Source organism: Micropterus salmoides, unplaced genomic scaffold, assembly GCF_014851395.1.
Source record: "Micropterus salmoides isolate LMB-PRFRI ecotype aquatic unplaced genomic scaffold, ASM1485139v1 Ms_hic_scaffold_22, whole genome shotgun sequence".
Taxonomy (NCBI): domain Eukaryota; kingdom Metazoa; phylum Chordata; class Actinopteri; order Centrarchiformes; family Centrarchidae; genus Micropterus; species Micropterus salmoides.
The window spans coordinates 19,418,905-19,431,314 of NW_024041373.1; the positions used below are offsets into that span (position 1 = coordinate 19,418,905).

The window sequence follows — 12,410 nt, forward strand, 5'->3', positions numbered from 1 at the left end:
GTATGTATGTCTATATATGTATATGTGTGTGTGTATATATATATATATATAATATATATGTGTGTGGTGTGTATAGGTGTCATTCAAAACAATTACGATAGCATCTTTTTTCAAAAAATATGATTAGTAACTCTTTTGTCCCTTTCCTCAACAAAATAAACATCTTAATAGAAAAAATATTTGCTATATTGTTATTGAGGAAAGTTATATTACGATAATTAGCGTTATTTTTTTATTGCCCAGCCCTACTCCTGTTATGAAGGGTCAAGTAGATTGGTAGCTTTGACAACTTTGATACAATATTTTGATTTAATGTGTGCATATACTACACTTGGAGGAATCTTTGAATCACCCTAATCTTCTTTACTATGGCATTTTATTCAATATCAGCTTTTGTTGCAGACAAGTACAGTTTACAGCATCAACAGGTCTGTGGCACAGCTCCTCCCTCCTCTCTCCCTCATTTGATTCTCTGATATGGTGACTTGTATTTAAGTGTAATCACATGCACTGTAATAACTCGATTATAATCAAATTCAGGCAATACCCCTGTAAGGTGATGCTGTATTCTAATTGTCTTAAGTGCATTATGCTTATAATTATCATAAATAAGCCCCAATCACAGCAGTTTAACTAGTTTGATTTATGTATTAGTTTGATTCATTTATTATGTAATCGTTCAGTGTGATTTCATTCAATGGTTTGAAATTATGTACTAGAATGACTGCAGAGCAACTGACGCAGAGCAGTGCTTCTGTACATAAACAGCAGCAAAGCCAGTGGTGATGGGAAAGTAAACTAAATTGAAGTAAATTCATCACACTCTCCCTCCATTTTCCTTCACTAATGAGATGTTTCCTGTTTGCTACCAGAAAGCCTACAAACATTTACCCAGTTATCTCATGGAATAAGTCTGGTTGTGTCTTTTGGCCAGGGTGTGTGGTAACATACTGTATTGTCTCTAATTTGATTTCATTTTGAAACTGACCTGCCAGTGACGACTGTTCCCATTAAAGTACCAAGTTAAACTGATTTCCAGCTAAACTACATTTACTCAGATTGACATCACTGAAACTACCTTTTACTTTTTATTGTGAATCATATCTGCTTCACATCAAAACACCTTAATCTGACATCAGCTCTGGCCTGTACGTTATCAGTTTGACTGCTGGAGTTTTTTTTGTTTTTTTGTTTGTCAGTTTTTATTGGCCATAACCAGCAAATGGACGAGATGCAGATGTTTTCTCTAACTAGCTAACGGCACATATTTTGTATATGTGTGTTTGGGTGTCTGTGTGTGGAGTGTTTCTGTAGCTGTGTTTGATACAGCTCAGCACATACCAGGAATATATTTGTTTCATTGTTGTTGTCGGAATTCAAATATTACAGCTTCAGATGAGGCCACTTAAAAATTGAGCGGATGCAGCGTGTGTCCATTGTGTCTTTCCATTGGAAAAATAGAAAATTCTGCAGCTACTGGTCTAAATCTCTCTGTTGGGAGGTCAAAGCCTAATTGACACCAAACAGCATGGTGGAGATGGCATACAGCTCGTCAGGAGCAGGAGGGAGGGAGAGATGGTTAACAGCAGTATATCCCCAGAATAAAGGACCTGTTGTTTCGAGGGTAATCACAACAAACCCTGCCTCTCTGTGCCTCTGCCTCATTTGTTTTTTCATTTGTTCTTTCATCCTCGCCATGCCTCCTTGGTTTGTCTGTTTCACTGATATCACATTGTTGGGTTTTTTTTCGCCCTGCCTTCCTCACCCCTCCCCATCACCCTCTGTCATTTTCTCTCTCCTGTCTGTTTCTCACTCTCCACTCACCCCTCCCCTCCTTCTGATCTCTCCCTCTGTGTCACCCAGGGCTTTTTGTTCCCATTTTCTCCCCCTCTCCCTGATTCACTTGCTCTCCTCCTGCCTCATTAGCTAGATGCTTCATTGGAGGAGAGCTATAGCTTGTTGAAGCTGGGAAGGCGTGGTCTTCCTGTCTTTTTCGAAGTCTCTCTCTGTCTGTTGAGTCATCACACATGCATTTTAATGGTTATTGGTTGGATATTGCTTGAATATTATCAATCTTTTTGTGCATGTCTCCTTCTCACCCTACCCCTGCCTGTCTCTCTGTCTCACACACACACTTTTTACAGACCTCGATCAACCCAGTCCGCCAGACAGTCAGTCAGTGCCGGGTGCAGTTCTGTTCCAGTTTCCAGTAAGCTGATCCTGCTGGCAAAGGCTTGTGGGGAGACTTCCTTTTCTGGAAGGACCTGATGCATCGTGTTAATGATCCCCTCTCTCTCTCTCTCTCTCCCTTTCTCTGCCTCTCTACTGGCCTGTCAGAGGAGTCAAGAGTCTCATTTCATATCACAACGTCTGTGCAGGGAGCAACAGCAGAAATCACCCAGCCGGCAGAGTGAAGAGACTGTGTGGATCACGCCCCCCTCATCTGTTTCAGCCTTACACTCTTTCTCTCTTTCACCAACACCATTTAACATGCTTTCCCTTCTTTCTTCTCTCTTTCTCTTTCCTTGTGTCTGACCCAAAAATGTTCTGTCTTTTCTGACTTCTGTCCTCCTTTCTCTGTGTCTCCAGTCTCCAGCCTCAGGTAGGCAGCACCACATCCAGCCAGAAGTACACTCCTTCAGTCTACTTCTCTCTGTTTATTCTTCCTTTCCTTCATTATACACATCCTCCTCCTCCACCTCCTCATCTTCCTCCTCCGCCTCTGTCTCTTAACTCTGCTCCTGCCTCCACACCCTGACTCTGAGTGCGCCGGAGAGAGTCGCCAATTGCGCACGGCAAAGGCAGCAAGTGGGAGTGGACCTCGGCAAGCGTGCTTTCAAGTGTGTGCATTTGTGAACGTGGAGAGGAAGAGGAGAAAAGAAGGAGGAGGAGGAGGGAGAGAGCATCAGCACAGTCCTCCCAGTCTCTCCTCTCTTCACGCGCACTCCCACTCTGCATGGAACAATCCTTCCTTCACTGCTTCTAAATGGACATTTCTGTGGCAGCGTTTCACCAGTAAAGACAGCAGCTGCTGCCGCTCCACTCTGCAAGCTCATACATGCTGGATTTATAAAGAACAAAGTGAGGAGAGGAGTGGAACAGGGGGAGATCTCTGAACATGAGTGAGGAAGCTAAGGAGAAAGCAGGCAGCGGGAAAGCAGCCCATCGCAAGAAGAAAGGCAAAAAGGTATGAGACAGGAAGCACTTTCTTTGTCTTGGTGTGTTTCGTTTCGCTCAGTTGCTGCTTAGGCTCAGCGAAAGATGTTTTATGTGTTTGTATGGGAAGTGAGAGGTTCCTGGATGAGGTGAGATTAATGGGTGAGGTTGATGAATCCTTTGGAAAGTGACTGAAGGTGTGTTTGACCATGTTTTTTATTGTTTTTTAATTTATTTATTTAGTCATTTATTCTGATTCTGAAGTTTTGATTTTTTAGCACTCACTTATTTAAAGTGCAGCCTGTATACCTGGTTGTTTGTCTGTGAATCTTACTGTCAAATGTTTAAACATTTTTGTCTGTCATTGACAAGCCAGCATGTAGCTCTGACACACGGGAGAAATATTTGTTTAGCCTCACCTGAAGCGCTACTAAAGCCCATTGAAATGCTGTCTGTCTGTCATCAGTTATTACAATCCAACTGGTCGGTCTGGTTGTTTTGCTCTGGGTGATTGACTGGGGGAGCAGTGGTATGTAAAGTCGAGAGGGAGTATGTGTATAATGGGAGGCAAGGGGATGTCCTCAGGTGTTGGGGTGGGGGCAGCAGAATGCACGCACCTCGCAGACATCTGGTGTGCTGTCAAACTCCTCTATAGCTGTGTGTGTGTGCGTGTGTGTGTATTTGAGACACATGCAATGTATGTAATGTGTGCATAGCTTTCCTGTTGTTTTCCTCAGGAGTTGTTATTATGGCTTTTAATTGATGGTGTTTGGAGACACAGAAACATGTTTTAACTTATGAAGTGAAATGTTGGTTTGTGTGGGTGCTTGTGCTAATGTGTATACTTATAATGGAATTTCAGGTTGTGGTTAAGCACCTTGAACATGCCTGTGGTATAAGCGTTATTAAAACAGGTCTCTGGCCTCCTTTGCCTCCCATGCTGTCGTGTCAGTGTGGCTTTCTTATGATGAATGTGTTTTTGTGATGAAAACCACTGATCATACGCAAATAGTGTCACAAAAAAACACACTTTCACACATACACAAAGAGTATTTTCCAGATCATTTGCGCCTGGATGGGGCTTGCACATATTTGTTGTTAAATGTTAATCGCTGTTGTTCTATATTTTTACATTGTCAATTTATATATTTATGTACACAATATTCTCTTCCGCTGCAATATGTCTACAAAACACAAACCTGGAATAATGCACACACGATGTTGTTCTTTCTCTAAAAATAGTTATATTAATTTTCTCCATTCTTTTTATTATTCTTATATAACTTGCATTGTTTATTCCATATTTATATATTTCTAGATTTTATGTATGTCAACTGTATGTTTGTCTACGTGTAGTGATGTAGTGATGATGTGTAAAACACTACTTGGCAATTCTGATTCTGAAGATACATTTCGAGGTGGCCCTTGAGATCAGGGATTTTGTTGGACAGGGGAAGACCAAAGCAAAGCAAGCACAGTTATAACAGATAGCCACTATATGTTTTACAAGGCTGAGAGAACCTGTTATTGGGAAGGAAATTCATTCTTTTCCCATTAAATAATTGATGGCTGCTGTGATATGTGCCACCCCCAGTGGTAAAGCTGTCAGTCGCGTTCCTCAATGACAGCCAGAGACAAAATGTTCAAACTACTGACTTCAGTAATGAAATGTTGACACAAAGGAATGTCACACATTTAGTGGTGTAGGGGCTGTTGAAAATTTTTAAATGTGAGCAAACTGATCCTTGTTTACTTCAAGATGAAGCAGTTGAACAGTATGAATAAAAAATAAATTGTTTGAAAAATGCTGTATGTGAAAAATATCTTAGAGATATTTCATGATGTTTATTTCTTTGACATTATGGAACCAAAATATGTAAAAGGCAGCCAGACCAGCACATTTGATATTATCAATGATTTTAGCATATTAGTATAAATGTCAGTCAATAAGTAACAAGAAAATTGCAGTACAGACATATGATACATACGTTTTAAGATATAATATAGAAATGGTCCAGTAAATCTCCACTATATAGTTTGTTCAGCAGAGAGCAGGGACAAGTTGAAATTAAAGTTGATAAAATGTCCCACTCATTACATATTCTGTTAACAGTTAAGGGATCTTAATCCAAATGTTTGTTTATGTAATGAATTTATGCAAAAAACTTAATATTGGTATCAGCCTCAGAAATCCAGTATTGCTCAGGCTCTTCGTTGCAGAGGCAGTGATGGTCATTCAGATATTGGTCATTTTCTAAACTGATATTTAAAACTCTAATTCAAGAGTTTTAAATATCAGTTTAGAAAATGTTATGAACATTCAGTTCTTCTGAACATCAACTCCATTTCCCAACGGATTAAAATGAAGGAGGTTGGGTTAAGTTCACCAATAGGATTATCGCTGAGGCCCAAAGTTCTCTGTTAATGCATTTTCCCCAATGAGGCACGGCCCGTTATCTCTCCCACACAAGCTCCAGATATGCAGCCATGAAACTGAAAACAGCCCAGCAAAATGATGCATATTAATGTTTCTCACATATATGCGTTGTTTGTTTGTTTGTTGTGTGTGTACATGTGCAAATGTGTGTCCATCTGTGTCCGTGTGTGTGTGTGTTGTTTTTTTTTTGCTCTGTGTGAATGCCGGATAACTATGCCAGATGTGTTAATGATTGTAGCCATGGCAACTAGTTTCTGTTCTGAGCGAAAGATGTCGAGGGTGAGATCAGGCGGGAGAGAGCGAAAGAGAGGGAGTGAAAGAGGGGGTGGACTGGTGAACTTGGTGGCCAGAACAGAAATATATTTTTCATGAGGCAGCTGCTGTGACGGGGGAAGCTCAAGGATACAATCAAACATCTTTTAGTCAAGGTCCCAGACTTATCCCTATTAAGACAGGGGGTCGTAAATCAACACCAAACACAATATTGTGTTGGCCTTTATGTGGCTGCTGTGTGTGTGTTTGTGAGTTGGTGTGGTACTTTGATGTTTCTTCAAATGCTTCATGATCTCAGAGAGGCTTAATGATAAGAATTTGATGTAGTGATAGAGATAATGAGGTTTACATAACACACACACACAAACACACACAGTATTAACAGGAATTCAGTTGCATATATTCCCACCACACAGAAGCTGCTGTTGGGTCATGTGAAAAAATTGCATGTGTACCCACTTGTGACTGGACATCTGGTTTGCTGTGCTCTGACGGGTGTTTGTGTAGTTAGTTTAGCTGCTTCAATTTGACATGGAACAGTTTTCTTGCGCAAAAGAAGAAGCAATAAGAGAAAAATGTGCCTGCAAGATAAAAAGACCCCAGGGGACTTTCATAGACATATCTCACTTCCAGAATCCTAATTACTATAACTAAGCTCAACAAAATTCAGCTGCTTGTCTGAAGGAAGAAAGGAATTGCTTATATTATCAGGACAGTAAAAAACAACAACAATTTATTTAACCAGATCTAGACTTACATAACCGTTCCATTAGTTTCTATACAATAGGCTACGCCCAATGAAGAGCAGACACAGAGTTAACAGAGAGTTTGCAGATTATTAAAGGGTCGGGTGTGAGTTTGTGAATTAAATTTAAAATGAAATGGAAACTTAGATGATGGACAGAAGGAGTAGTGCTATGTATAACTGTACAGTTTGCCCACATCATTGGCTTTTCCAAATAAATGTTCTCAGCAAAGTAAACATATTGTTATATAAGAGGTGCTTAGGGATGCTTTGGAAACACCATAGTTTTACCAGGTTTGTATCTACTCTATAAACTGCCCTTAACTGCAAGATGTGCTGTATGTTTACTCTTCAGGTGGCTGTGTAGGGATTGTGTGAGGAACGGCAGTATTTCTGTCAGAAAAACCTAAGCAGAGCTGTTTTTAGTGTTTTTGCTCAACATGCTGATGGATGGAGGCATGTGGTTTCACTGAAACACAGAAATTCTGTCACAAACAAGCTGCTGCTGCTGATCATATTTTGCCAGTCAATATATTCTGCCTCGACTCCTCACGGTATATTTGACACTCACAAAACAACAACAAGGCAATTCAGAGTGCATTTACTTGTTGATGTATTTTTGCTGTAAGTGACATGCAATCTTTTATAAGCCTGCCCCCAAAAAAGCTGCTCACCAACTGAACTTTTCATGTGACAATGTTTTTATACTATAGATACATCAGCAGCAAAAATGAACAAAGATCAAAATAAAAAGGTCAGATGATGCTCATTTTCCCCACCCTTGCACTTTTCACTGGACTGTATAGATCTCTCTTTTGTGTTACCTCTGTTGTCTTGTTCCTAATGAGACAGCCAGGCATCAAGGCTTGGGTAGCTCTGTTCTTTGTCTTGGATGGAAAAACCCTGCCAGAGACAGAGAGCCCCGCGTCTGGAGGACTGGTGAAATAAGCCGTTCTGTGACAGTGCTTTCAAAGAGAAATGGCACATCACATCCCCCAGATAACAGCAGGGCACTGGTGAATGTGCTGATGGAAGATGTGAAGCGTGTGCGTGTATGTGTGCATGTGTGCGGGGAGAGACTAAGAGAGAGAGCAAACTAAGTGCTGCTTTTGTTTTTCAGATTAGGCTAATGGACTTGGCACAGATCAAATCCTTAGGAGGGGTAAGTTATGCTTTAAGGGATTTGGGAGAGAGCATGTGGAGAAAGTGTGTCTGCTTTAGGGGAAAATACAGTCAATACCGTAAAATAAATACAGCTGAAACAAATCGATTTAGTTGATCAGCAAATATTTTGAGAATCACTCTTTTAAGTCCTCTTCAAGCTAAAGTTCTGGCAACACCACACCCCAAAACACCCCCCCACCGACAGTGGGGGGCTAATATGTTTAATACTTGTCACTAATGCATTTAAGTGTGATGATATTATAAGACGGAACAGAAACATGGTTCACAAAAAGCAAAAAACAGAAAGCTCTTCAAATGTCAAACCTGGATAGGATTGAACGTAGAATTATATTTTACTCTACAAAACTTGTTTTTGGTAGATCTCAAGCGTGTTCTGCAACCTTTTGCAGTACTACACACACAAACACAAAAGACCATAAAAATCAATTGAACCTGAATATTGATATTGGTATCAGGCCAAACAAATGCTGTAACCTGTGATTCCCCATCACATCACCTCCTTGACATTACTTGTATCTGCAGCATATCCTTGGTGCCGCTTAGAAATGTGGTTACTTATATAAAGCTTTACACACGTGTATGCATGCACATGTGCTGTATCACTTCAGTGTGGAGGTGGGAGTAAGTGCACATGTGTGCTCCCTCAGTAGCTCTATAAATGTATGCATGCATGTGTGTAGGTGGCTGTATTCCTGCCGTCTCTGTGTGGGTGTGTGTTTGGGGAGGTAGGCATCCGGGCACAGCTGCACGCCCTGGGGAGAGGGCAGAGGGGTCAGCCTGTCAGGGCTCCATCACTCTCCGATTAACTAACTGTATCTCTCGTTTCACTGAAGAAGGGAGGGAGAAGGGAATGAGGTGAAAAAAGAAGATGAGGAGCCAGGGGAGAGGGGGATGAAGGAGGTGAAATAGAGAGGGCTGAAAAGGCTGATGGAAGATAGACAAGTGCGAGTGAGGTGTGAGCCGGGGAGTGACAGAGGAGTGGATGGAAAGGAAGGGGAGGAGGAAGTGTGAAGGAGGAGTGTTTCTTTCTCGGTCACTCTGTAGCTCTCCCTTGATCTTCAATCTGCTGTAGGGGAGGTTTAAGGGGCCGCTAGGCTTCATCAGCTTGTCGATGGTGAAACAGCTTCAGAAACCCCATCCCCTCACATTCTTCCGTTGTCTCAATTGAAAGGGCTGTGTCTGTGTGTCTTAAAACCTGCAATGTGGAACTTTTGTCTCCCCCTTCTGACAGTGAGAGTAAATACACAACACTGTTGACACGTGTTTATGATATATAGAGCTGCTGCTGCCAATAGGGTTCCTCCCCCCTTTCTGCTCTGGCAAACCAATCATTACTGGTTGGCATAAAACACATCACAAGAATGTTGCCACAGACAAAAGATTTTAAAACTATGCTATACTGTGAGTACAGAGAGATTTACCTGCCGGTAATAGGCATTATCAGCATTGTGTGATCTTTTTTGGCAATAGTTTGAATGTAACGGATGTTAATCTATATGGAAAAGTCCTGCACTCCAGCATTACCTTTCCAGAACCAACAAGCTGACGGTCCCGTCCCCTATACATAGCCGTTGGCCATGTGTGGAGGATTGCGAAAGTTAAAAGGACTGGAACATCTCCCTTAAGCTTGCTTTTTACATTTTTTACACAGCAATTCCACTTTTGTGTATACAAACGACTACAACACTGTGAATGTGTTTGAGGAGCAAACCGAAAATGTGTGCCCCATATTTAAATGATTTTCCGTGTTTCGCCCCTCTCTCTGATGACCTGCTTTTCACTACACCATCGAGTGTAGCCTTTTGGAACAGCAATGAACATTTTTGCCTTCTGTGTTATGAACTTTGTAAGCATAAACCAGCCTATGAGTCCTCCATTTTCTCTTGCTGACTGACTGCTGTTATTTAGCCTGAGGCACCTGTTGTTGTCAGACAAAGACACATACGTTTAAGCAGTCTTTAGTATGAATACAAGTATACAGTACTCGCAGACAGAAACCCACATGCACACAGAGACCAGGGATAGAAAGAGAGCAGGCTTGGCTAACTAACAAGGCTGTTAAACCAGAACTAATCAACTAAAAAACCTAACAAGGGCTCTGTACTCTTCGCTCTATCCATCCACCCCCAACACCCCATCAACAAAAGCAAGCAATTTGAAGAAATGCCTTGGTAAGTTTTTTTTTTTTCTCACAGGAAGATGAATCAATACCTGTAAGAGCTCAGCTCAACTTAAAATGAGTTCTTCTCCCTGTAAGAAAAGGCTAAAGCCAGCGTTGGGCTGTTATCTGGTATCAGAATGCTTCGGTCTAGTATTCACATGTAATTAAAAAAAGGTCATGCCTCAGTCTGAAAATTAAACTTCCGGAGTGCTGAAAAATATTTTGGGCATGTGATATTAATAAAAAAAGCCATTTAATATGAAGAAAATTGCTGAATCGCTACCAAATTTGAATGCACAAAGACCCAACATTTTCAACCTGGGCTGCTTGATGACCCAGACTGGAGTTGCTTTGAGGCGTCTAAAATGTAATAATGTGTGCCTTCATATCCACTCTACTGGTATTTCTCTCTGCTGGCAGTCGCTGCTGCCTGAACCCCGCAGCCTCTTCCGTTTCCCACAGCTCTGTCCGGAAGGCTCTTTACATCTCTCTCTGTTGTGCTCTTTCTATTTCTCTTCTCCTCTTTTCCTCTCTTCTTCAAAAGACTCCACAGTGAGAGTCAGTAATGGAAAACAAGAGAGAAAAAGACATACAGAGACTTACACTGTCAGATTTAGAAACCCCTTTTATCAAGTTTGGGATCCTCCTTAAGCCTCTCCTGGCGCAGTGTCGTCATGGCAACTGTTAAATGCAACAGAGCAGGATAACAAAAGCTTTTGTTCTGTACCAAAAGCAATAACGGTGGTATATGCTCACTGTGTTGTCTGCCGACCTTGTTTTGACCGCAGCATTGTCTCACCCTATTTCTCTATTTTACTATGGCTTGTGTGAATGTATGAAAACTGGTTTATTCATAGTCCATACTTAAATGAATTGAGTCACAGATGCACTGGCTATAAATTGTAAAAAAACAATAAAGTTTTGATGTAGTTAGTTATTTAATAAGGCTCAGGTCACAATGCACAAAATATTCCAGCCATGTGTGAGAACTGACAAAGATCACACTATTCCCACAGTAAACCAGCAAGGAAAAGACATCTTGTCACGTGATGTAAATTCCTTTTTATTGTGTTTGATGTGCAGCCTTATTGTGTTTATTCACAAGAAATGCACATAGCAAGCTGTGGTGGGTGAAAATAGTCTAGATTTTAGTTTCAGATTTCAGAGCAGTGGCACCACCAGAACCTGAATGATGCCAGTGACAGAAAATGTCAAAGCCCAATGTTTTTTGTAATTAGAATAGCTTATTAAAGGAGGAACATTTGTCTACATCCCTCACTGTTCCTTTGATTCACAGGTGTTGTTTATTTATGTCAGATGATGTGCCGTGAGATCAGGAATACATCCACGGTAGAGGAAAACCAGATGGCTCACCCCTGCTTCCTCTGTGGGATGAAGAATGAAAGCTTGCTAGTGAATAAAATCGGTAAATTACATGAAAGATGAACTGTGTAATCCCAGGCAGAGGAGATAGCTGCAGTCTCTCTCAAAAAGTCCATGTGTTAAGACCCTTCTGCTGGCTCTCAGCTGGAAGATGCACTTAACAGCAGGACCTGGCTTCCTCTGACATTCAGATCGTCTCACAGATAGCCACAGAACTGAGGCTGTGTTTTGAAATGTAGATCCGATTGCCAATTTAGCACTATTCATGCTAAAAGGTGGCCGGAAAACCAGGTGACGGAGACATCCTGAAGACATGCTGTGCTATACAAAATTTTTTCAGGGTAATTCATCGATGGTTGATATAGTGTAAAAAAAATATTTTTTTTTTAATACTACTTGTTTCTTTTGCCAGTTGCGTTTTTACTGACAGTAAAAGTGTCAGTAGTTGGATGGATGATGGGCATAGAAGGTGCATCACTTTCCCTTACAAGAACGGGGCACAGGTTCTGAGTCCCGTGTTTGGTCAGGTTTAGGTAAAAAAAAACACTTTGGAGAGGCTAAGGAAAGATCACGGTTTTAGCTACATGTTTATAAAGTGTGTTTTGTGTCAGTAAAATCACTGTTGACTTTTTCAATATTAAACCAAGATCATGATCTTTCCCTAACCTTAACCAGATGCTTTGAGTACCTAAACATAACTACAAAAAGTAAAAGTATGCTATGAGCAGATATTGTATTGCAAGAGTGGAAATTGTAGGGAAACAAATTAAATCTGGTGTCACTGATCATTTCACTGATACGTAGTATATTGTGACTTGCAAAATATGTAAATTCCGCACACCTAATTCATGTTTTATGGATTTTCCCAGGCTGTCTGGTGGCAAGGGCAACCCTATCAGTGGGGCTCTCAAAACAGCACAGGGAAGAGGTGCGGGGGTGGAAGGAAATATGCCGACTGGGAGGACCATGTTCAATGTTCCCCTTTTTAGATTTCAGTTCAGGGATGACAGTAGCGTAATGTGAGCCCCAAGGCAACATCACCTGAGCCAGATGGTACAGTAGCATCGTGG

General features: G+C 41.1%; 1 protein-coding gene across 18 annotated transcripts in view; it reads left to right on the plus strand.

The window, feature by feature from the left end:
* Window positions 1-2,004: 2,004 nt before the first annotated feature.
* LOC119916979 (ankyrin-3-like) overlaps window positions 2,005-12,410 on the plus strand; it is a 128,600-nt gene continuing 118,194 nt past the window's right edge. For 3 of the 18 annotated variants that reach the window (XM_038736990.1, XM_038736992.1, XM_038736995.1), the window contains exon 1: window positions 2,144-3,187. In XM_038736990.1, the coding sequence (XP_038592918.1) occupies window positions 3,119-3,187 (69 nt within the window). In that variant the 5' untranslated portion in view covers window positions 2,144-3,118. Of the gene's footprint in view, window positions 3,188-12,410 lie in introns of all 18 variants that reach the window. The other 15 variants (XM_038736986.1, XM_038736987.1, XM_038736988.1 and 12 more) reach the window with 13 other exon arrangements.